Raw genomic sequence first — 27,766 nt, 5'->3', positions numbered from 1 at the left:
CCGTCTAGAAAAAATCTCCCTTCGTTTTATCTCAAGCATGTAGTCTTATTTCGTTCTTCATTCGTTTCGGGTTGCATTGCGATATTCATCATACGAAAAAGGGTAAATATTCTTCTCTACAATAGTGCAGGGTTATAATATTTTATAAGCGGTTTTCAGTATTGCCGTCTGACCTTGTAAACATTTATGAAAAAATATTAGGCCTCCCTTCACTTTTTGTATCCTACCCTCATTCAGTAAGACAAACATATTTTTTCTAGTTTGTCATCGTCATTTTGTATCACACGTGTCTAAAATGAATATAAATGCAATTCGTTGCATCATGCTTGGAGAAATTTCCAAAAAAAATAATAACAAAATTGGCAATATAATTTCTTTTATGTTATCAAGTTCATATATCGGTATTAGACATGGATCTAAAAAGTTAATACTAAGAATATGATGATTTTTCTGTATAAGGTGGTGAGGAACGACCTTACATATTTTTGTGAATTCGCGGACATATCTGATAAAAAAAGTTCTAAAATTGTATTTAAGCACTTTGCTCTAAATGCCCCGAAAAAAAATTGTTCTGCGTTTTGTCGCACATAAAATCAACATGGTGACGATTCGCCAATAAAAAATTATATCCTTTTTTATGATTGGTAGATATCTAGCCATCTTTAATGAATTTGAAAAAAACGTGTGATGAATAAATCGGATAGTGTTGAAAATTGTCTGCTTACGTCATTTTATTGTCTATGATTCAAGCGTAGGTATTTTCATCTACATCTTGATTATGCCTGTATTTGCTGAAGTTTAGGAAAACAACGGTTGCCTTGTATGTATGATAGTTCAAGTGACTGCGCCGCAGATGAAAAATACTAAAGTAAGCGTTAATATATTGTTTTGATTATGTTTTTCATAACCGTAATGCTTTTAAGTTTTTAAACTTTTTGTTTGACTCCTTAATTATTTCTTTGGTATCCGAAGTAGTAACAAAAACGTTGTTTTGTCTTCACTGCAGTACTCGGGGTGTGGATATTGCGTTTGACATGTTTTTCTATAAAATTCAACCTCTTTCCTATTACAATAGTATCAAACAATATTCGGGTATGTATTCAATCTCTAGCCGTTCAAAAATATTTTCCGCATCTGCGATATTTGTCGCTGATCGCTAATTGTAGGTTAGGTCGTCCATTGCGACAAACGCTTTTGTTGCGACTCGGAATAATTCGGTGGCTTTTTGTAAGATATTTCATTAATCAACAATATGCAAAGCGCCAGTCCGCTGTATTAATAACTTTTTTCGTCTGTTTCAGTGTTGCATTAGGAGAGGAATGATTGCGTTTAGAACGAAAGAGCTGTGTTGTGTACCCATAGCAAATTTGATTATACCGTAAAACGAATCACATCGGATCTTGAATATGGCGACTATGCTGGATCAGGCATCCAAGTTACTGGACTTCAACCAGAAACTCGACATCGGGCTGTTAGACAATATTGTGGGATGTCTATACACTACGGTGGGCGAACAGCAGAGGGTGGCCCAGGACATCCTTACCACCCTCAAAGAGCACCCGGACGCCTGGACGCGCGTGGACACCATTCTGGAGTTCTCCCAGAACCAAGAAACCAAGTATTACGCCCTACAGATCCTGGAGCAAGTCATCCAGACGCGGTGGAAGGTCCTGCCTCGCAACCAGTGCGAGGGAATCAAGAAGTACATCGTCGGACTCATCATCAAAACCTCTTCGGACCCCGAGACCATGGAGAATAACAAAGTTTACCTCAAGAAGTTAAACATGATACTCGTCCAAGTATTGAAGAGAGAGTGGCCCAAAAACTGGGAGTCTTTCATCAGCGACATCGTGGGCGCCTCCAAGACCAACGAAAGTCTCTGCCAAAACAACATGGTGATCCTCAAGCTGCTCAGCGAGGAAGTGTTTGTATTCAGTGCGGGGCAGGTGACGCAGACCAAGGCCAAGCACCTCAAGGACACCATGTGCGCGCAGTTCAGCGAGATCTACACCTTGTGCCAGTTTGTGTTGGAGAACTCGCAGAACGCCCCCCTCGTGGAGGCCACGCTCAGCACCCTTCTGCGCTTCCTCAACTGGGTGCCGCTCGGATACATCTTTGAAACCAAATTAATCAGTACTCTAATATTCAAATTCCTCAATGTTCCCATGTTTAGAAATGTCACCTTAAATTGCCTGATGGAGATAGCGGGAGTGGAAGTGAGCAACTACGACGATATGTTTGTGGCGCTGCTGGTCCAGAGCATGGAGCAGCTGGAGGTCATGTTGCCGCTGTCCACCAACATCCGAGATGCGTACGCGGCCGGTCGCGACCAGGAGCAGCAGTTCATCCAGAACCTCGCCATGTTTTTGTGCACCTACCTCAAGGCGCACGGCGCTCTCATCGAGCGCAAGGGCCTCAACAACACGCTGCTCAACGCCCTCAACTACCTGGTGCTCATCTCCAAGGTGGAGGAGGTGGAGGTGTTCAAGATCTGCCTCGAGTACTGGAACATTCTGGCCATCAACTTGTACAAGGAGGGCTCCTACAGCGTCACCACGCCGCTGCACAACGCCAAGGGAGGCATGGCGCGCCGCGCGCTGTACGCCGACGTGCTTAGCAAGGTGCGCTACATCATGATCTCTCGCATGGCTAAACCCGAAGAGGTTCTCGTTGTGGAAAATGAAAACGGAGAAGTTGTCAGAGAATTCATGAAAGACACGGATTCTATCAATTTGTATAAAAATATGCGCGAGACTCTGGTCTACTTGACACATTTGGATTACACCGACACCGAAAGAATAATGACTGAAAAGTTACAAAATCAAGTAAACGGAACCGAATGGTCGTGGAAAAATCTAAACACCTTATGTTGGGCCATCGGATCTATATCCGGAGCCATGATGGAGGAAGATGAGAAGAGATTTCTTGTGACCGTTATCAAGGATCTGCTGGGACTCTGCGAACAGAAAAAGGGAAAGGATAACAAAGCCATCATCGCCAGTGACATCATGTACGTAGTGGGACAGTACCCTCGTTTCCTTCGTTGCCATTGGAGGTTTCTTAAAACTGTGGTAAACAAGCTATTCGAGTTCATGCACGAAACACACGACGGTGTGCAAGATATGGCCTGCGACACTTTTATTAAAATATCGCTTAAGTGTCGAAGATTTTTTGTCACCTTGCAGCCTGCGGAAGTGTGTCCTTTTATTGAAGAAATTCTATCTACTATTAGTTCTATTATTTGCGATCTGCAGACGCAGCAAGTGCACACATTCTACGAGGCGGTCGGTTACATGATCAGCGCTCAGATGGATCAAGTGGCGCAAGAGCGCCTGATAGAAAAGTACATGATGCTTCCCAACCAGGTTTGGGATGACATCATATCGCAAGCCTCCAGAAATGTCCACATTCTCATGGATCCGGATGCCGTCAAGCAGCTCGTGAGTATCTTGAAGACCAACGTGCGCGCCTGCAACGCCCTGGGTCACCCGTACATGGTGCAGCTGGGACGCATCTACCTAGATATGCTCAACGTGTACAAAGTAATGTCGGAGAACATCAGCCACGCCATCGCCCTCAACGGGGAGGTGGTCGCCAAGCAGCCTCTGATCAAGAACATGCGAATAGTAAAGAAAGAAACGCTGAAGCTCATTTCGGGCTGGGTCTCGCGATCTAATGACAACGCCATGGTCATGGAGAGCTTCATTCCCCCGCTGCTGGATGCCGTGCTCCTGGATTACCAGCGCACGGCGGTGCCGGTGGCGCGCGAGCCCGAGGTGCTGGCAGCAATGACCACCATCGTGGACAAGCTGGAGGGTGACATCACCTCGGAGATTCCCAAAATATTCGACGCGGTGTTCGAATGCACCCTGGAGATGATCAACAAAGACTTCGAAGAGTATCCCGAGCACAGGACCAACTTCTACCTGTTGCTGCAGGCGGTGACTACGCACTGCTTCGAGGCCTTCCTGAGCATCCCGCCTGCGCAGTTCAAGCTGGTGCTAGACTCCATCATCTGGGCCTTCAAGCACACGATGCGGAACGTGGCGGACACGGGGCTGGACATCCTGTACCGCCTGCTGCAGAACGTGGAGCACCACCCGATGGCCGCGCAGAGCTTCTACCAGACCTACCTGTGCGACATCCTGCAGCACATCTTTAGCGTGGTGACGGACACCTCGCACTCGGCGGGCATCACCATGCACGCCACCATCCTGGCCTACCTCTTCTCCCTGGTGGAGGCGGGCCGCATCACTGTGCCGCTCGGTCCCCACCATGCTAACAACACCCTCTATATACAGGTACCTTTCTTTTACTATACATATTGTCATAACTGTAGCCCCATCTAGCATTACTCGCATTCGTGACTAGGCCGAAGCCCACTCTACCCCTACTTATTTTCTAATTTCAAGTTGTAAATAATTCAAATAAAAATATGTTTCAAATTTTCGAAATACCTATATTCTACTCAGTTTTGTTTCTAAGCTTAACTAATACAATGAATCGGTGAATTTTATTTTGACAATCCATTATTTGTAGCGTCAATAGTGACCTTGAAAGGGTACGATTACCCTGGTTTTAGACATGTACTAAAATAATATTCTAAAATATTTTTTTACTAGCCATGTACTAAAATAATTGTTTAAAGTATTTTTTTAATCTTATAAATTTTTTTAATCTTTAAAATCTATTTGACAAATATTATAATTTTTTTGAATCTGGGCTGCCGTTATTTATGGGTAATGAAAGTATGACGAATTACTCTTTAGACCAAAATACACCCTTCAAGCAACTCATCAACTGACATTCTATAAGGATAGCTATGGTGACCTTTATTACTCGCTATATATTGTGAAATTCCTCAGTTAATACTTTAATCCACTTATTTTTTTGACTTATGACCAATAACAAAACTGAATGTATTGTAGCATCAAGCTGTTTTTCTATTTAATATTATTTTTACTTTAGATTTTATTTCTAATTGAAAATGATCAATATTATTGGATTTTTTTATTTATTTATCTCTCCTGTTTTGCTATTTTGAATTATGAACTAAGAAAAGTCACCGCCGCATTTACGAAATAAGTATTAATACATATTTTTTTTTACTGATATTTAGGTACAAAAATTATTAGTTTTGTATGTTTAAAAGTCTTAGTGTTTTCAATAACTATACCTGTCACAAATATACCCTGTTTTATTAAAAAATAGGAAACAAGGCAAACCAATACTGGCTCCACATCACTTGCTTCATTTTGGGGTATCAAACTATAAATTAGTACGATTTGCTAGCGTTATTTCTGGTTTTTGGATTTAATATGAAATAGAACAAAAAAGTGACTGTCACTCGCTCTATCATTTTGCGAGCAAATGGACTCTTGTCGAGTTTATGATATATACAAACTGGAAATGAATGCTTTATTTTTTGTAAAATGTGCTTTCTAGTTTTATTTGTAATTTGAGTTTTATTTGGTAAATACCACTGTTAACTTTAATTAAAAATGGATAGATTTTACTACAAAGTGACTGCCCAATCAATTAATGAAATTTCTACTTGTAAATGGACAGCCGCTCATCATGAGTATCGAGTATTTGATATGAATGCAGCTGACCTCGTTTTTTTCATGAATATGTTCATTTTTCAATTCTGAATTTTGGTGTGATTTTTTTTTATGTTTGAAATTTATTTTGATAATTTCCTCAATGCTCGGGAGATTGATTTTTTTCCCTTTTAATAATTGATTATTTTCTTACGTAATGACCATTTATTTAAACACCATTTTCTAGTTAGGATGAGGGAAAAAAAACATTCTTATAATGCAATATGCTAAACGGTGGTGGTTAGGTTTTTGTCATTTTATGCATTTTTGCAATTATATTCGAATCTGGCATCTGATCGTTAACATAAATATTGAGCGGTATAGAGTGCGAAGGGAAGTACAAATAGATGAACCTCATTTATTAAATGAACAGTATGGTCACCCTCCAGTGAGTTATTTATAATTTTTAATGGGATTAATTCTACACTTAGAAAACACGTGGTTTGTGTGATTTTTAGATGGCTTTTGACATTTTAGTTATATACTATAAATATATATGTACAAAATATGTCTACAATTTAAATGATGATTGAGCTTAAACCATATACATTTTTTTTTCAACTCTTACAATTTCTCCTTTACAAAATTAGCCTTGCGGTAAGGATATTTGTTTTATTAAAGTTGATTACTTTAAGAATCATGATTGTTTTTTTAATGAATGTTTTTGGGAAAATAAGGCATCATGACATAGGTATATGACACAGGTACACAAATCAAACACTTAGGGTGTTTGTGCACTACACGGAATTTAACCATCCAGCACTTCAGTTAGCGTGATAAAACGATGATCGGCTTGGATTGGCTTGTGGTTTTTTCCATCTTTCTTCGGATCGGTGCGTGATCACGCTAATATGTAACAGATAAGTAGATTGGACTAAGTAGAGTCTACTTAGTCCAAAAATGCAATAAAAATGTACTACAAAAAAAATGTCCCTTACTGTGTTTTAAATTTGGACAGCCGTGTTGTAGTCGCTTTAATTTTTCACACCGGACTGCCGGACGGTAAAATTCTGGGTAGTGCACAAGCCCCCTTAAATTTAAATTGAATTGGATTCCTGAATACTGATTGAAGTTTTAGTTTTTTTTCAATTAGCTAAAACATTTTTTATGTGCATATTTCTTAAAATATAGACATTTTAATTTGTAGTAAATCCATAGTAAGTGGCAATTTTGCAGTTTGTTGAAATACATTTATCTAATTTACTTAATTACATTTTGAAAAATGGAGCCAAACTAAATAAATGTTTTTTCTATGGTTTATTTATTTATCACCCTTGACTGGTACCTGAAGTGCAGGACTGATCACCTTGCCATCATATTATATTGTTAACCATCAACATTGATTCAATCTGGTATCCTCTGCACAATTGGGTAAGGATCATAACGATGGACCGATCAAGTTAAGGTAGCAGCATGCAACTCGGCGGTTGGAGCACTACGTACGTCAAGGGATAACCGGAGATGAGTCATTGCTTGGCAAGGGTCACAACCCTCAGTAATGAGGACTAAGACGAAGAAGAAGGATCATAAAAAGATGTAGCCGGATTTTCGTGAAACTTTTTAGCCCACCAGTGAAAGTGTGTCTAGTTGATTGATATAGTATGTAACCGAGCCACGTTAGCGGATTGTGCATCCAGCTCTGTAACTCATTCCTGAACTGTTTACAATTGACCGAGGCTGTTAACCTTTCTGAATGTTTCCAGGAATACGTAGCGACCTTACTGAAGAATGCCTTCCCTCATCTCAGTGAAGGACAGATAAAGATCACAGTTCAGGGACTATTTAACCTCAACCAGGACATCACATCCTTCAAAGATCACCTCAGAGACTTCCTTGTACAAATCAGAGTGAGTATTCATGCTTTTATCTTAAACTTGTAGGAATAAAAAAATATTATTATTATAATAAAAGAAGATAATAATTTATATTTGAAGCACTAACTTTGTGATTTTCCATTTTATAATTAAAATGTAACTTTGTTTTAAAATCACTATAAATATTTAATTATAACTTAATTATAATGTCTACCGGTTTCGAAGCTAACCGCTTCTTTATCAAGACTGATTAATACTCTTGACTGATTAATCAGTCTTGATAAAGAAGCGGTTAGCTTCGAAACCGGTAGACATTATAATTAAGGTATAATTAAATATTTATAGTGATTTGAAAACAAAGTTACATTTTAATTGTGATAATAGAAGATTTGTACTGAAAATGATGATTGAACATTGTATCGTAAAACTTTAATATTTTTTTAGAATTGCAATGAAACTTTTTATTTTATGGGCAACTGTCTATTTGATCTTTTCTCTAAAGATCACAATACTGCGCATCATTTATGTTTTGTCTCTTTAATTAAGAACAAAAGATGTAAAAGAATCAGTGTGTAGAATTATTATGGAACAGACTGGAAAAAATGACTAACCGGATTGGAGTCGGGACGCACTGTCAAACCAGATCGATCCTGACTAAGTTGGGTGTGGAAAAACTAATTTCTTTCTCAAATTTAAAAAAAAAATACTTCATTTCACGTTACGATTCCCTCACTTATTAATCTAGATTTTTTCCTTTTTCATTTTTAATTGATGACAAGCTCTGTGGTGTAGTTGGATAGCCACTCAATTGAAAAATGGCATGTGGGTTCGATTCCTTTATTTGTAATGTAGGTAATGTTGAGAATTCTCGTTTTCTATTCTAGTTGTAGTGATATAGTTTTCATTATTTCCTTCCCGACAATTCAGTTCATATCCGTAGACAAGCATCTAAAAAAGGTATTTTCGGTATCAGTTGATGCTAAGTTTGTGTAAAACCATAATTATTATTCTGTTTAAATTTACAAATGTCTTTACTTCCGCAGGAGTACACGGGTTCGGACGACAGTGACTTGTTCCTGGAGGAGCGGGAAGCGGCGTTACGGAAGGCCCAGGAGGAGAAGCGGCGAGTCCAGCTGTCGGTGCCCGGAGTCCTCAACCCTCACGAGTTACCCGAGGATATGCAGGACTAAGGCAGCTCCCCGTATCGCACGGCCGCACCACCCTTCGCCACCAATCTGTCATACTCTACAACTCATAATCATCGACTAAATCACATAACCATGGTGATTCTGTACGCCACGAGCCAAAACGTCTTAACTGCATGTTTTTCTAAAGATTAACATTATTTTTTTTCTGTCACATGTTTTTGTGTGATTGTTAAAAATCACAAATATGTTCTAGTGTTATGCATACAATACAAACACTGGAATATGTTTATTCTATTTTTGTTACGCAGGTAATACATAAATAATATGAGAAATTTAAAAAAATCTGCATTCTGAATGACCCATTCTGAGACATTGAGGTTTAAATCTTGGGGCCTGCCTAATCACACGTATGTGATATTGCATACCAGACACATTTGTGCCATGTCACAGATAGGCGTCAGCTACGGTTGACAATTTTGACAGATAGTTATAGCCTGCGTTTCATTTGAGAGGCAAATACCCTGTTTACCAGAGACATTGTTACTCTACAGTTTCAAACTATGATTTTACTAATGCATTTAAAATATTACTTTGAAATCATTGTTTGTTTGTAACAAAGTCTTTGGTTTGGTTTTCACTACATATTCAGAGCAGTTCTCCTGGTGACGGCCTACCCTTTTGAAACTTGCGGTGAAAATTGTAATTGATATAGTAATACCCCAAACATAAGTACACTATTGTCATATTAGTTAATCCCTTGAAAGGTCAATACTTCGGAGCTATATGAAAGAATAAAATGTATTATAAATAACATGCAACCGATGCTTTTTGCTCTGATGTACAGAATTATGTCCAAATACACGCTCATATTTTTTTAAACTATCAACAAACAAAAGAATTGTCGGTTACTGGGCTCATAACAATTCTTGGTTTTCCAAATTGTAATCTATTTTTTTTTTGCATTTATGTCCCTTGTTTAAAATGCTGTATTTACAATACTTTGACATTTTTATTTGTTGAAGTTTTAAAATGAAATTATGTTTAGAAAATGATTTTAAAATCTATATGCATAATTGAGGACTATTTTAAAATTTATGATGATGACTAATCTGTATTATGTAATGCACTGACTTTGAATAAGGTATTAGTATTTCGAGTCCAATTAAGTTTGTCCTGCATGTGTATATTAAATAACACATTGATCACTGCGAGGGCCACCTATGTCCTATTCGGTGTCAGCGAGCACACTCTTTGTATATTCGACTGCTAAGGGTGCGTAGGGGGCATCAATTTCTAAAATAACTTTAACACGGCCTTAGAAGATTCCTTCAATGCAACATACTCCTACCATGACGTACACTCGTGACTTATTTAAAAAAATATTTATCTACATATAGCACATAAACTAATTACATTTTCCAGGAGAAAAATGTTAAAGTTTAAAAAGAAAACTAAAACTATGTAGTTGACATGTTTTTTCATTGATCATTAAATATATTACTTGTTTAAGTAATAACTAATAATAAGAAAAATGCATGTTTCTCACATGAGAACTGAAAATGTCGCATATAAAAAATATCACTCACCATCACTATAGTTACGTAATACGGTGGCGCGTTAAGGAATCTAACCAACCCAACCCACAACTCCCGTTTTATTTGAAATAGGTTGGCGATCAATGTGTTAATTACAGAATGTGACGAATCTAAAATTCTATCTTTTTGTAAATATAATTTTAAAACAACCCTCTGAAGGCTTCTGTTTGTAATATTCAAAATTCTTCCTCATAGAAAAAATTCAGTGCCCATTATGATTCTATACAAATTAAACCGGGTTCAATTTGTGTGTGTTACGTCAATAAGCTATTATTTTGGAATACAGAACTCATCTGGTTTTGCTTCGGAAACTTTATTGAGAACTGTGTACATAATGCTTATCATATTTCATAAGGGTATTTGTATCGAAGTTATTATACCTGTAAACAAATTGATTATAATAGTTTTGCTTCATTAATTTTACGTGATTTCTCTTTTGTCAACAACTACTTTTTTTGATGTATGTATTTGAATGTCATCTAGAACGAGATATTTTTTAAATGTAGCATTTAACACTTTGTACTTCCTTCAGAATGTAATATACCCACGTAATTAAATTCGATATACATTTACAACCATTTCTTTGAACCTTATTTTGCCACTTGGAATAATATGTAATAATATAGATTTTGCCTTTGTTGAAAATCAACCCATTTTTTTTTAATTTGATGAAATAGATGAGTTGGTTAGGTTTTTAAAGATTTTACAATTTTATATGGAAATTATAAAACACGCCTTTATAATGTTGGTATCCTCCAATTAGTTTTTTATTGCTAAGGATTTATTATTCCCTTCTATTTGTATCCAAAAGGACTAGAGTGAATAAATTCTAAGTGAAAAAGGAAAAACGCTCTTTCAATTAGAATCGTGTCTGCAAGGGATGTTGGATTGGATGATTTGATGGCTGAAAGGGCGAATACGCAGAATTGTTTTGGTTTCCAACCATTTAACTATCCTGGGACCAATATGTATCGCTCACTGATCTCTTATACCCGCATCGTTTCTGTAAAATACCTCACCCGATAACAAGTTCCCTTGATTGTCTGTTCCGTGTACATTTGTGTAGTATTGGGTGGTCGGAGAGGAGCGGTAACTCGCGGCAAGCGTAGTTAGGTATAGAAGTCGTGCGGCGTGCGGCGTGTTGTCGAGGAAGGTTTCCAGTGATTATTTAGTTTTGCGTAGTTTAGTTATTCTACTGCTCCGTGGCTGTTAAAGTGACTTCCGGAAACCATCGTGGTGGTCGGAAGATAATACCATTTATTTATGTGAAGCTTTATCCGTGAATAATTTTGTATCTTTACATGATAAATAATTAACGTGAATATGTTGTTTGTTATTTGTACATTTTATATTAATTATAATGTCGAGTGTTGTACTTATTTGCTTAGAGCTGCAGGAGAGGGAGAGCTTTCTATTACGCTAATGACCGAGGTGTATTAATTAACATAATTTCACTATTGCGCTTATTATTTAGTATCGACTATGGAATCATTACATTATCCCGATTACACACGGTGTCCCGTGCAGCTATGTACTCTGGGGATAGTCCCTATGTGTGTTAGGAGGAAGCTAGCGTTGTATATAATACAAGTGGGCGAGTTTGAGTGTTCGGTTTAGTGTGTCGCTGCGCCGACCGCCGAGCCTCAGGTGTCGGGCGCGTGTGCGCGAGATCTGCCCAGTTTACAGAGTAAAGTTGCATTTAACACGATGACAGATTAGGTTAGGGGGAGTAGCAACCCGCGCTCGGGAGATGGATGATTAAGACGACGGAGAGAGGTTATTATATTAATAATATTATGAAATAGTTTAATTAGGCGATGTCCGATTGCGCGTGTATGGCTGGGAAAAGGAATGGCTAGCAGTGTGTGCGAAGGATGATTGTACGCACTGTGAATGATTTGTCTGGAAAAATAGAGATTTTTACAAAGTGAATATTTTTTTTTACTAGCCTCTACAATATTATTGTGGAAGTAAATAATAATTGGCCTTTTTTACGCGGGAACCGATCCTGAGGTACTTCTGTTTCCGGAAGGAATTGCTGGGGATTTTGTGTTTTTATTTACTAAACTTGTATAAAAGTATCCATTATCTTTATTTGTACAATGTAGTATTTCGGTTATGTAAGTTCAACAAGTGATTCTTTGAGAGAGTTTGGGCACTCGCCGCTCCTATTCCTGTCCTCCTTCCTGCGCCGTTATCATTGGGCCACTATCTCTCTACTTTACAAATGTTACGATATTCGGGCGGGGTGACCCGGGACCGTCTGGATAGGAATATGGAGTATCGAGTGCCATTGTATTCATTTTTCTTCCTAAATTATGAAATTCCAAGAAAAGCCTCTCATTCAAAAGTAAACATGGGATGGTCCCCATATAACTGTTTTCCTCCACACTTATTTTAGGAATAAAACTTTTTAAAACCGCTGCCGTGCTTTTATTTCAACCTCTAAATAACTAACACACCTCAGTATGCATCATGAAACTTCCATAATTGTGAATCATCATATTTATCAATAATTGGAGATTCCTCGGAGCTATATTGAGTATTCAATATTTGGTTGTTTTACCATCAAATTGCAGTTATTGAGTTATTATGCTGTTGGTTTGATTTTTGATGTATGATGTTTGTTACATCCGGTAATTATTTGACATATCGACTGAAAAATTGGTAAAAAGGCGTTTTGATACAACGGCGACCAAGTAAAAAATTATAAATATAGCATATTTTTCACTAATTATTAGCCTCCAGTATTATTAGAAATACTTTTAACTTGTTTTAAAGCAAGAATTTTAGGTTTAAAATGGTAAAAAATATTCAGAATAAACTTTTGCATGCTTTTCTGAATGGTATATAGCAGTGGTCCCCAACCTTTTTATCGCCATGTACCAATTTTACTGTGGCCCGCTGAGAGAAGACGTTGATTGTTTATATTTTAGATTGTGTCGATTAAATCATTTGAATTTTATTTTATTTAAATGCACCTTCAAAATAAAATATGGTACACAAAAAATTTATGTAAAGTGTTATAACATTTTTTTCGCTTGTTTCTTTGGAATGAAACAGTTCCATCTGGGGGTAATAGGAGAAAATGGCACCCGAAGTGTGTTGCTTGTGTCCAGTTTATTCCGTTGTTTTGTTTTAGTTGCTGTCGCTGTAGAAAAGAAATGGTAATAGAGATTTAAGTGCTGTGGTGGGCATCTCAAGATAATCCGCCATGACTTAAATCCAGAACACCGGCAGAGTTGAACATGGTTTTAAGGCCACCGTCATTTACAATCTCCAGCAGTTGATCTTCTTGTAGACATGCTAGATTTGCCAGGTTTGTCATTGAATGGGCCACGGATCCATTACTTCCGTTGGGGCCACTGGTATATAGGACAAAACAAGCAATAAAATTTGGTTTACATCATTTAATAGGGCTTAATGAGGAGAATTAAAAAAATATATTTACACGTTAAAAGTTCCTTTTTTAACTATTCAATGAAGTGAATTTATGAAAAATGATAATGGTTTTGATTAAAAGAAAAATGAAGGCTGCGGGTGTGGAATTGATGACATCGAAACATAAAAAAATGATGATGGCGAAGAATCATCTGTTGTGATACAAAAAAATCCTTTTAACTTTATTCATATAATTTATATACACATTGTCAGGCAGTTTTTTCCATCAATCCCGACCCTAATTAGTATACTAATAAGGGTCATATAACAAGTAACCGCAAACCCAATTCCGATTTGTACAATGTTTTTGGCATCTCTCGCGCTCTACCAATAGTAAGCAAATAGAACGCTTATAAGCGTCTCCTGTTCTCTACCAACAGTATGTGAAAGATGCTTTTAAGCGTTTCCGGCAAACAATGAGTAACAACACCAAGATGAAGCTTGGTCCACTCCATTTTTCTCTATGCTGCTGAAACATGGACCATAAAAGCAGCAGAAAGGAGAAAAATTGATGCCTTCGAGATGCGGTGTTGGAGGCGCATGCTCCGAATTCCATGGACAGCTAGACGCACCAATGAGTCCATTAGCCAGGAACTACCAAGTATCGGTAGCCGACCGTAGATAGATGGACCGATCAAATTAAGGCAGCAGCAGGCACCTCAGTGGTTGGAGCGCTACGTGCAGCGCAGTCAAGGGATAACTGGAGAAGAGTCATTGCTTCTGCAAGGGTCCACAACCCTCAGCAATGAGGAATAAGACGGAGAAGAAGCAAACAATGTGTTAATATTGAAAAATAAATAAAGTAAATACATATACATATTTATAAAATCATTAATACTTTAATTTCACAGTCGTGTTGTGCTTGCATATTGGAAAATGTCTGGTATGTGTGTGGAATAAAAGACATGTGTTTACAAATTACTTATTTATTGTACATGATTATAAAATTAAATTGTATATTGTAAAAGAATGATTGCGTAAGTAACGAGGGGTTAAGTCTAGAACCTAATGCTAAAGCTTCTGTGTTCCTGTTTCGCAAGCTGCTCCCAGTTGTGCAGCTCACAGCGCTCTATCTTACAGCCCGGGGATCCTGTGTTCGTCAGCCAACCAATCCTGGAAACAAATATTTCTTTCATTAATTTATTCGGCAGTGACTTTGTAGTAAAATCCATCCATTTTTAATTTAAGTTTTACACAGTAAATACCACTTTTTCTCTTACAGTCTTTGAAAATGTTGCAGAACACATCGAAACGCGTCGCTCACTCCTTTCAACAACATCATAAATCAAAAAACTTGATTTTTCAGGAGATCGTTTTTAAAGTTTAAAAATATAATAGAATGTATTAAAAATAAATATCAAGCCACTTATTTTTATTTTCAATTGAGCATGTTTTCGGAATACCTAGAAAATGTACTATGTACTTCCCACCAAAAGCGGCATATTTTTAACATAATATTTACCCGCTATAGGGCAGAAAGCATTTTGAAGAAAAGGTATTGTTTAATTATTTTTTTTCAATATACTTAATATTTTTCAAATGGAGGAAAAACCTTCAGGTTTTACCTAAAAAGATCTGTTGCACGGTAAAAAGTTTAATAAGTGGCTTGATATTAATTTTTAATATATTTTATTATCTTTTTAAACTTTAAAAACGATCTCCTGAAAAATCAAGTTTTTTGATATACCATATGAGGTTCTTGAAAGGAGTGAGCGAAATGATAACCAAACTTTCAAACCATAGGGAAGTAAACCAAACTTATATATTTTTTTATTGTACGAGTAAGTAAATAAATCATTGAATTTGGTTTTCTGTTTGTGTTTGGCGTATTGCCGTTCTAGATTTCTTTGGTCAAGTATTCTTTCAAAGTTGGCAAGTGAATTTTGTACCTTGGCCATGATGTGGTCATAAGTCAAGGCATGTATATCATTGTAATAATTTAATATCGATGACTTTCATAAGACGCGTCGCCATCTTTTGGAAACGGTCCAAATTAAAATAAAAGATGATATTTTCACACTAATATTACGCCGAGGTATTTTGCCGCCAGCAGAGATCGTAAACATTCTAGTTACGCAAAATAACAACATTCTAAAGTATTTTTATAATTTCAACTTCTCGCAAGACAAATGTTTTATAGTGTATTTTTAACAACTTTTCATTCAATTTCTTCGTTATGTTTTAAGTTATTCGATTATTATTCACAAAAGTGAAAGTTCACCCTTACTGATCCAATGTCGAATCTCATTCGACATCGATTTTTTCTTTTAGGTCCCATGTCGGATGTTATTCGACAATTTTTCATCATTAGTATTATTTATTTAAATTCCAAGCTTACATTTTTGTCACTCGGATCTATTACAACAGTATGTGAAGCAGAGGACAAAAGATTTTTTCCGATTGGAATGTAACTGTCTACCTAGATTATTGTTTTTTTAATTTTGGGGGACCGGAAAGGGTAAACTGTCATCAAAGCCCAATATACAATGAATCGCAACTTGATCTTCTTTAAACCCAGGTAACATTTGACATAATTGAATTTTTGCTTAAAAAACTGTTTTTCCATTATCCCGGAACATGTTCGTATAACTTAATGCATTCTGGTAGTATGCCCTTCATATACTACTTTTGGAATTTGAGTAGTATGGTTTTTAATCATGGGTATAATCGTATTTAAAAAATGATGAATGTTACACAGTGTATAAAGTGGTCACTTAAACCACCCAATGACAGGCGATATGCCTCAAACATTCCCAAACTTCAATATTTCCATTTCAATTAATAATTTATTTAACATAATATTTATGTTAGATCAAATATCGTTTTATTAACTATTTGTAACCGCACTCGTACAAATTCGAAAAAAACATCTGAAAAAACTCTGTCCGACAATGTTTTATATTGCGTATGTTGTTACGTTCAACAGATGGCACTGCCATTGTGGTTAAAAAGGTATTTGAAAAAATATAATTTTATCTTTGAGTGAAAAAAACACCTGTCAGGTATTATAAAAACACGCGGCGATTGCAACGCAGTTTCAAAATTTTAAAGCAATTAGTGAATAGTTTCAGCAGGTTTGAGATTTCGAACAAACGAATATTTACACTATTATTAATGTAGATAGTATACTGCATAGTATTCTATATAACATACCAGTTTTAATATTATATAAAGTATGTTAAAACATCATATTGTAACTACATATTTCAGATATGTTATCATAACTCCGAGATTTTTTTTTTACCGAGCGTCCAAGTGACTCTGAAATCTTCTACCTACGTCTTATGCAACTCCGCTTATCATGGCCCTACTTGGACTTCAACTTTATGAGTTTTATAGCCTACTCGTGAGTGGATTTCCTATTTATGTTTAAAGTTACTTTAACTTCTTGAGTGAAAATTCTAGGCAAAAACACTCGCTCCAAGATAGGACCGAAGCGGTTTATATTTGGAATGCATTATATTTCGGACCGGTTCATTAAAATTTCCTTTCGAGTTCTGCCTCGCCCTGTTTGCTTAAATTATCCTCGCATAGTGTTATGATACGTATAAAATATCATTTTAACACTTTTTTTACATTTGATTTTATTAAAAGAATTTCCTCGAATACCATGCAAATTTTTACTCTTAGCAAAAAATGCACATGTTAACAAAAACATTTATAATTTCTGTACGAATCGATAGATTATTATGATTTTTTCAATGAATACTCACGACGTTAAATAATATTTATGATTTAATAAGTGGCCGTTTAAATTATGAGTAAAAAGTGTCGCATTGCGATTCATTCTGGAAACATTTCGTATTTATTAAAACTATTCTCTTCAAAATGTAACATTTTCACAAATAATAGTCTCTCTTCTTCTTCTACTTGGTGTAGGCCATGTGGCCTGTTTTTAAGAGGGATTAGCCTCCTCGATGTCCACAATTAATAGTGCTTTTTTGTTGTATTTTATTTTCAGTTCGTAGTAAATATAATTTTTAAATGAATAATTCAAATTTGAAATCGATATAGTTATTTGCGTAATTGTGAGAATTATTTCCAGTACGTAGTTTTTCTAAACCGACTAATCGGTGTTTGGTCGTTGACAAATGGCAGCAAAAAGCCGACTTTTGGTAGTTAATGTGTTAAATATATTTAATCTCCAGGATGACAAACTTCAAGACACGTGCAACACAAACGAAAGCCAAGAAAGAAATTCGCTGAAAATTCGTACAGTGAGAGTGTACATACATAACGTACGTTAAACAAATTATTTCCTGGATCAACCTTGCGCTTACCCTTGTGCCAATTTCACATGTGGCTAATTTAATTTCCTGTTTTCAATTCCTAGAAACGGACAATTACTCGCTGCCTTTGCCTGCCCACGAATGTAAATCTTCGCTATCTTTCCGACGTCAATCGATAAGCCGATTAACGATTGACATAAATATCACCAACAACGTAAAAACTGATTAGCAAATTACGTAGCTAATGAGATAAAATAAACTCGTTTATCTTCATAATTGTTGTTCCGCATCGATTTATGTACATGTCTATCGAAAGAAAGTAGTATTTGAATGACATTTTTGTTAAATTGTATAGTATTATGTAATGTTATAGTACGTACATCCAGTGCTGGAAAATGCCGAAAACTAATTTTTTTATGTATAACTTTTTTATTATTAAATAATGAATATTAAATTTCATTTGTAAATGTTTATTTCTTAATAAAAGGTTATTTTTTATATTGACTAATTTACATTGCGAATTAAAAATATTTGGTTTATGGGAGGTTATCTGCCATTGGCCTGGTCGATGAGCCATCAAAATTGAATTGTGAGAATATACTAAAAAGCCTAAACAACAAAAACTGTAGAAAAAGTTTTCTGGGTAGTGGGGAAAACTGAACATATTTTTTGTAACCCGACGTCTTTTTTTACACGTGTAGCGGCATATATATATATATATATATATATATATATATATATATATATATATATATATATATATATATATATATATATATATATATATATATATATATATATATATATATATATATATATATATATATATATATATACATATATATACATATATATACATATATATATATATATATATATATATATATATATATATATATATATATATATATATATATATATATATTTATATATATATATATATATATATATATATTTTCTGACATATATCTTTATTTTTCATTAATTGTTTGTTTTTTCATAAATCATTGTTTTGTAATATCGGGCCAAATATTACAAAAATACTATTTTTTTGTTAACAAATATGGCTAAGTACATCACCCACCGCTAAGTGAAGTCGAAATTAACAATAAATTTTATTATAAGCGTTATTTTTCTAAGCTAAGAAAAAAGTTAATAAATACTGTTTTTCAAAAATAAAAGTATTGGATACATGATATGTTTTACAAATACAAAATACAAATATAAACAGTTTCAATAAAACACTTACAAAAAAGGCCATTCTGCATTAACAGACCAAAATGAAATTCTCGAATATATGTTTATATTTTTGTCGTGTATAAAATACGATTTATTTTGGTATAAATTTTGTAGTCTTCTATATGTACATAATAATATGTATATATAAATATATATATATATATATATATATATATATATATATATATATATATATATATATATATATATATATATATATATATATATATATATATATATATATATATATATATATATATATATATATATATATATATATATATATATATATATATATATATATATATATATATATATATATATATATATATATATATATATATATATATATATATATATATATATATATATATATATATATATATATACACATATATATATATATATATATATAAATATATATATATATATAATATTAATAATGGCTATTTCTTTTTGATGAAATAATCGAAATGATTAATTTATGTATACTATACGCGTGAACGCGTTTTTGATACCGCCCCAGATAAATAATGTAGCACAAAAATATTTTAATGGATGTGGAAGCGCTATAAATATTCCAGTGAAAGTTAATGTGAAAATATCTTCAAATCTTTTGTAGGAATATGGATATTTCCGGACGATATTATACATTGGGGTCACGATTTCGCGTTTGATAAAAGTTGATTCGAAATAGTCAGGAAGCTATTTGAAATTTGATACAACTTACTCATATTATTCTACTTACGAAATATATATTTATATTTAAGGAATTTTTCCACCTTTTTCCCGATATCAATTTCATTCCTAAGTTTAATTTACCGTGTTAAAATATTTTATCTTTCCCTTAGTTTCACTTGGGTCATCTATATTTCATGAAATATATTCTACTCAATCTTAGATGCAAAAATTTGGAGCGCAAGTCTTGATTAGACAATTAATCTGATTGATTATCTGAATTCATAGAACCAACGAACGAGTCGTTAGTCATTAGTCTATTAGTCGTTAGTCGTTTGTCTATTAGGACCAAAGTGGTGCTACTCGTATTAGGGGCGGCTGCAGAACCTCTGAATGCTCCGTAGCTGATAAAACTTGTATTAGTTTACGTTTTTATGTTTTTGTTAAACATTTTATGTTTTTATTATATTTATTCATCGTATATGCTATATGTAGGTACCTTAGAGGTTTACACACTTCACCTGAAGGTTTCAAATAAATTAATATAACAATACGCTTTAGCGTATTGTTATATTCATTTAATATATAATCTTTTATTGTACATAAAAGTTGATGGTCTGGTTATGCATTTTTAAGCATCATAGTTTTTTGATAGAAATATATTTATTTTTTAAACTTACAAAATGACTTCGTTTAAAATTACAGTACATTTTATGACATTATAACATAATTAAAATGTCCATAAGTTCCGAATCAAACTACTTCTTCCTTAGAACAAATCAATACTGGAGAATATATAATACTTTACATTATATATAATTAATACATTGATTAATATATATACATAATATATATATATATATATATACATATATATATATATATATATATATATATATATATATATATATATATATATATATATATATATATATATATATATATATATATATATATATATATATATATATATATATATATATATATATATATATATATATATATATATATATATATATATATATATATATATATATATATATATATATATATATATATAGATATTTCAATTGAATATCATATTTAGGCAAGCTTAAACTGTTAAAAAACAGAAGAAATATGTTCGCAGTTCGGAGTAATGAGTAACTTTAGCATGTTATTAGAAAGATCACGTGAAGTTCACAACTTACATTACGTCTACTCTGTCCTTGTGTCCTTGCAGTTTCCCTAGGATGGTGCCCTTCTTAGAGTTCTTCACCCATCCTCCAATTTGGAGCTGATCAGCTAACTCTCTGCAGTACTTCGTAAAGTACAGTCCTGAAATCAAACATTTTTATTGATTGACAACCACACTACTCAAATGTTTGTAACTTCTATATATTTTGTTCAAATCATAGTGCTCGAATCTCTAGAATTTTACTAGAGACATCTATGGTGAGATGTCAAAAAAATAATTTAAAAAATAACTCCTATAATCGGAGATGATCCAGATTTGTGAAGTACTGTAGAACGGGGCTACTTGAACTTTGATGTGTTACTTGAGCCTTGAGCCCAGTACAAAAATATTTAGATCTGTATTTGGTATACAATAATGAACGTATCGACATGATTCATTGTTTCCCTGACAGGTGACACTTATACGTTCGTTATTGTATACATTATTATTATTGTATACATATACAGACCAAATACAGATTTAATTTTTTTTTGTACTGGGCTCAAGTAACACATCAAAGTTCAAGTAGCCCCATTCTACGGTATTTGGACACACTCAAAATGTTGTAAATACAAAATTAATCACTTCGAATAATTTATTGCTTTTATATACATAAAAATAAAATAAAGTTCTTGAAATATAATTAAAGGAAATAACCTATGTTAAATTATAAGGTTTTTATTTAATGACGGTCTCTTATACATTTTATATTTGTATTTGGCTAAGGTTCTACATTTTATATTTCTGTTCTGATTTTTAACACATTAACTACCAAAAGCCGACTGGTCAGCTTTTTGCTGCCAACTGTAAACGATCAAACACCGATTAATCGGTTTTTCTACCCTACGTACTGGAAATTATTCTCAAAATTAAGTCAATCACTACATCGATTTCAAATTTGAACTTTTCATTTGAAAAAGATATTAGTACAAACTAAAATATTTATATATTTTTTTAAAGTAAAATCTTTGAAAAACTTTTATACTTTACTATCCCTCATCACAACTTTGCATAATATTATGCTCATATCTTATACATTCTTATTAAATAACAACTAAGAAAAATTGATTTTTAATAACATTTATTATTATCTAAATTTTATGAAATCTTTATTGTGTTGGTTATCCAATTTTTTTATTATTTTTTATCAATGAGAAATACAATACGTTTTCACAAGTTAACTATTTTCGCACGATTTTTTTTTCTCCACTTTTTGTATTTTAATTTAGTTAAAAAAAGCTACGTATCCATTTACTTATTACGACTTGTAACATTCGCGTACTCTTTTAAAGTTTGATTTTAGCGATATAAACACTAACACGATTGACCTATAAACACTTTAAGCGAAGATTTTCATAACATAACGCCACTGATTAGTCGTTTCGGTCCTCGGGAGTTCCGGAAGTGGGCGTGTCCGGCGCCTCGAGGCAGGTGAGTTACCTTGGACATTGCCGAACACCTCGTACTCCACGGAGACTATAGGGACGTGATCCTCGACCCCCATGTTATCAACTGACACTCTCTGCGACTCGCCGCTCGACGCTCGTCTCCCAATATAAATAGTCTAGCCCGCGGCTATTTTCAACTCTCATCCCACCAATCGAGCGTCTTAAGCCGTTTCATAATGACAGGCGAGGACACTCACTTCCGATCGATCAATTAGCGATCACCACGGAATATGCCAATGTAAATTACCACGGATTTCAAACTGATTCCATCGGCATGTGAAGGATGCTTTAAATGACAAAGATTCACTCTCAATATCCGGATTGGAACGAGAAAGGAACCTCTCACGCATTTATTTATTTAAACTTCATGTACAGAAAAGAAGTAAGTAGGTAAATTGGCGGGCTTTTTGCTAAAAAGCAATATTTTCCAGCCAACCAAAAACAGACTAGTGATATTGATACCATATATAAAACGTTTGACACCATACATAGCTGTTTGCAGTCATTTTTTAAATGTAAATTCACAGTTAAATCGAGATACAATTTTATGTTGTTTCACATTTTCAATAAATTTCGCAACTTAGTTAATTAAAATTGCTTTCGCAAGAGAAGGTCTGACAGGAAGTCTAGATGCTTCTGTATCAGATCTGGGAATGCGGTGGGACAGCTTTCAATGTTTGCAGTCAGAGGGTAGATGGCACTTGAAAACTGTATTCGCTTACTAAACTCGTAGCTGGATGCTGGATCAATAATATTATATCATTTTTATTAATTTGTTCGGTTGTTACTTTAAAGTAATCAAAAATTTTAAACGCAAACAATCAAATATTCAAATGAAAAATGATACCAGAGACCCGAAACGATAACTTATGTAAGTCAGAAGGGCTTTCTTATGTTAGGTCAATCTTTTTGGGGCCTAAAACATTGACTCAAGACCAACAAAACCTGTATTGTTGTTCCCATTGTTTTTCTTTTTGTACTCTTTGTACTTGTTCCAAATACTAAATACAATATTTTCACAATTAACATAGCTTATAACATTTGTTCGTAATTCAAATCAAACTTGATGTCAGACTTTTTCTACAAAATAAAACAATTTATCTATAAGAATTAAACTTATATTACGTTGGTGATTTAATATGTTTGTTAACAGTTGTAATAAATGTGACTTCTTATTTGCTAAGCATAATGCACTCATTTCAAACGAAAAAATTGTTATCTTGGCAATAAGTAGTGGAGCGTTGTTCAAAGATAATTTTCCGACTTTAAACAAACGTATTGTGTCAGATTCTTTATCTCTACATTAAATTTTCCAATACTCCAATGTACTGTTGTTAGTTGTTACTTCATCCTTTCAAGTGGATTGTTTACTGAGGATTTATAATGATTGCATGAAGCACTCGTTATTTCAGGAAAGCGCAGGAAAATGCGCGGTCTATTGGGAATACGTTTATATGCCTAATTAATTACTTATTCAATATTCAATGCATTAATCTAAGTGTAGAAATGCTCAAGGATTGTTTCAATGTAGAAATATTGTGAAACGCGTAGTTATTGTGTTGTATTTTTCATAACTTCTATTTTATTCATTCATTTCTAAAATGAACTTAGCGATTGCGAAATAATGTCAACATGTGACAATAACATTCTGCCGATCTTTTTAGACGAATATTTTTTCGCAAATCAATGTCATTGCCAAGTGAAATGTAATCCAACGAATGTAAAAGAAAGAGAGTAAGGTGAGGATCTATAAAACCTGCGTAAGACCGATCTTGACATACGGCACGGAAACAAGAGCCGACACCGCGAGAACAAAAAGCCTTTAGGATATCGGAAATGAAGACCCTACGACCCATTGTAGGCCTAACACTTCGCGATAGAGTCAGAAACTAAGAAATAATAAAAATCTACGATGTTGAAGATGTTGTGCGATGGGGAAGAGAAAGAAGACGGTTCTGGAGAGATCATGTGGGAAGTGCGAGTTCGGATCGAGTGGTGAGGGTGGCAGCGGACAGCAGCATAGGCGGGATCAGACCCCGAGGAAGACCACCTAAACGATGGAAGGATAGCTGGTCTTCCACCTCCCAGGAGCGACCCGAGAATGACAGTACCTAGTCCTGAAAAGAAGAAGAAGAAGAATAAGAAGAAGAAGAATGTAATTACCGAATGAAATCTAGATTCTCTAAGTTATGTCTAATCAATGTAATTGCCGAATGAAATCTAGATTCTCTAAGTTATGTCTAATCAATGTAATTGCCGAATGAAATCTAGATTCTCTAAGTTATGTCCCACGTGACATTTGGCACTCCTCCAACGACAATCCGTCAATGGGTCAATACCTAAAGCTCGATTTACTGATTCCGTTTGTGTCCAATGACCAATGACAAATTAATGTTTGAGAATTTGCATACCGATTGGATCCAATTATGGCTAGTTTTATTCCTCAGCGGGGACTCACTTGCGTGGAATTAGGAAGCAGCGCAATTAGTTTATTAGTGCAGGAAGGGCGACTGCCAAATGAGATAATTGCGATCAGCGGGGATTCCCTCATCCTGTCCCTGATTTACCTCCGCCGCTGGGATCTGCGACTCTCCCGATGTCGGGCGCAGGACGCCGGATCATCTGGCCTAGATTTCATAAGAGGACTATCCTCTTATATCTTATAGGGTCATGTTGTTATTTATGAGGTTTTTCGTTTGAACGAGAGGTCAATTTTTTGTGTTTCGTCATATTGAACACAAAAATATATTTTAAAGTTACAAAGCTCATAATGAGAATATTGAGTTAAAAGGACATACTGGTTAAAAGGGCTAATATGAATCAGGTTGAGCTTATTCTATCTGGATTTTTGCCGCACGTGTGTATAATTTTCAACTTGTTATTTTTAACTTATTATTTTCATTGTTAGCTTTGTAAATTTTAAATGTATTTTTCTCATCAATATAAAAAATCACAAAAATGGACTTAATTTACGATATTTCAATCTGAAGTCTTCAAATAACCCGTAAAAATGTGTTTTACTCATTACATATTCTCCTTTAACAATACTCATGGCGAATTATCCATATAAAAATAATTTCCTTTGTTGAAACATTTTCCGTTGAAGTGGCTAAATAAAAAAATCGTGACGGCAAAGACCGCTTTCTTTTTCTTTTTTGCTTTGGTAGTCAAATCGACATCTAAGGTATCCTAACACATAGTTTTTCTTAGGTACGTTGTAGTAATTATAATTCGTCGCGAAGTTAATGTAAAGTATTTCAAAGCAAATTTTACATCTATTTATTTAGGTCGTCATGTACAAAATTGGTTTTAAATTTACAATAATGTATCCTCCTGGGTTTTCCCGAACCGAGAGCACATTTTACAAACATTGTTGAATTAGTATTTACCTATTTTGAAAATTAAAAGCACTATTAAGTCTGTGATATAACACTCTCGTTATCATTCATCGCTCACTTTATGTAATACCACTTTAAAAAAAAATACTAGTTCATGCCTACCGGTACTTCGTTTAAAGTAGTATTACACAAAGTGAACGATGAATGATAAGGAGGGTGTTTGAATATTTGCCAGTTATTGGTTTTTCATGAGTCGTTCCCATATGAATGATACGTATCTACCCATTTTCATTATCCAATTATTAAGGCCAAGTATTCGTTAAGTCGCAACTTTATTTCTCTAAATCCAGGTAACATTTTACGGAAATATATTTTTTTATTTAAACGTCGTTTTTGCTTTGAAAAAATAAGTTTTTCTTCGAAATAATTATTAAAGGAATTAAAAAAAAAACAAATAAACATAGTTTTCCAATATTCATTCCAAAAAATATCCAATATTCGTTTTTTTAATCGAGCGTAAGAACACGTCTAGCCCTGAGGCTAGAGCGGCTCTGCGCATTCTGATTTGAACAATTAAGACCGGGCCTTAAAAGCGCTTATTAGTATGAAGAAAAAGATTACATGTAAAGCGTTTATTTCCAAAGACATGTATTTATTTTAAAAGTCCTGCTAACTCTAATTTAAAATTTTGACTGAAATTAAAAATATTCGTAAAATTGTTTTTCTAAATTATTTTATCCAATTATTTATTACTTTATACAATAATTATTTAAAATTACTCTGGACTGGTCCCTGAAGCACAGGAGTGATCACCTTACCTTCATTTAAGTAACGATCAAGATGACACTGCGTCAATACGGTGCAGTGCCCTATGCACCATTGGGTGCGGATAAGGGTTACAAGAAGAATAACGTATTCGACTGCTACCAACGATTGAGGTCTATCAAAACAAAGCTTGCAATTTTAGCAAAAAAAGACCATTACTAGGTATATCCTGATCAAGGGAGGTAGATTATGACTCAGTCTGATTAAATGGAAAGGAAAGTAAAGAGAAAACATACATATCTAACGTGGTTAATTTCACAATGCTTGTGGGTATATAAAATTTTTTCAGATGTCAAGAAGCACTCTGCCATGATAAATATTTAGTATTATGTTTTATTATTAATTAACTTTGAAAACCATCATTTGAATTTTTTTACCCTTTATGTTTCATAAAATATTTCTTTGAATTATTTTGTTTATTGCCTACGAATTTTACTTTTTATTTTTAATAACCTGTTTTCAAAATAAAATCCATTGTTTCCAACAAAAATTTATACGCGGTCTCTATTAACATAATGAATAATTGTCATTGTGTATCTATTTTTATTTATAAATGCATGAATATACATATATATATATATATATATATATATATATATATATATATATATATATATATATATATATATATATATATATATATATATATATATATATATATATATATATATATATATATATAAACATATATATATATATATATATATATATATAAGATTTCTAAACTCACACACATATATATACATATATATATATATATATATATATATATATATATATATATATATATATATATATATATATATATATATATATATATATATATATATATATATATATATATATATATATATATATATATATATATATATATATATATATATATATATATATATGTATATATATGTGTGTGAGTTTAGAAATCTTAGGGAGAAGAACCTAACTGTAATTGTATAATGACGTGTAACATTAAAATTATTTATAATTTGTAATGTGTTGTTCTTTTCTTATTGATCATAAAGAAAAAAATATACCATAATGTTTTAGCAAAAGCGAGGTTAGATATCGCTCACTCCTTTCAAGAACGTCATAAATCAAAAATCGACAATTTTCAGTTGTGCATGTTTTCGGAATGCCCAGAAAATGTTCTATATCCCAGGAAAAGAGGCATATTTTTAACTTAATATTTACCTGC

At 33.7% G+C, this 27,766-nt stretch overlaps 2 protein-coding genes across 2 annotated transcripts; one reads left to right on the top strand and one right to left on the bottom strand.

Moving 5' to 3' along the window:
- Positions 1-758: 758 nt before the first annotated feature.
- Positions 759-9,346, top strand: LOC148298916 (exportin-1-like). Its single transcript, XM_088276530.1, has 4 exons — positions 759-868; positions 1,302-4,301; positions 7,304-7,447; positions 8,458-9,346. The coding sequence occupies exons 2-4, from the start codon at positions 1,407-1,409 to the stop codon at positions 8,602-8,604; spliced, it is 3,186 nt and encodes a 1,061-aa protein (XP_088132656.1). The 5' UTR covers positions 759-868; positions 1,302-1,406; the 3' UTR covers positions 8,605-9,346.
- Positions 9,347-14,508: 5,162 nt separating this feature from the next.
- On the bottom strand, positions 14,509-22,491 carry LOC148298915 (acylphosphatase-2-like). Its single transcript, XM_088276532.1, has 3 exons — positions 22,401-22,491; positions 20,935-21,061; positions 14,509-14,711 (listed from the first exon to the last, which is right to left on the bottom strand). Exons 1-3 carry the CDS (start codon positions 22,462-22,464, stop codon positions 14,597-14,599), a joined length of 306 nt encoding a protein of 101 aa, XP_088132658.1. The 5' UTR covers positions 22,465-22,491; the 3' UTR covers positions 14,509-14,596.
- Positions 22,492-27,766: the final 5,275 nt, after the last annotated feature.

Source organism: Brachycentrus maculatus, unplaced genomic scaffold (genome assembly GCF_059751285.1).
Source record: "Brachycentrus maculatus isolate JH-2025_06_01 unplaced genomic scaffold, ASM5975128v1 h1tg001503l, whole genome shotgun sequence".
Classification (NCBI taxonomy): domain Eukaryota; kingdom Metazoa; phylum Arthropoda; class Insecta; order Trichoptera; family Brachycentridae; genus Brachycentrus; species Brachycentrus maculatus.
This window is presented reverse-complemented; position numbering and strand designations above follow the sequence as displayed.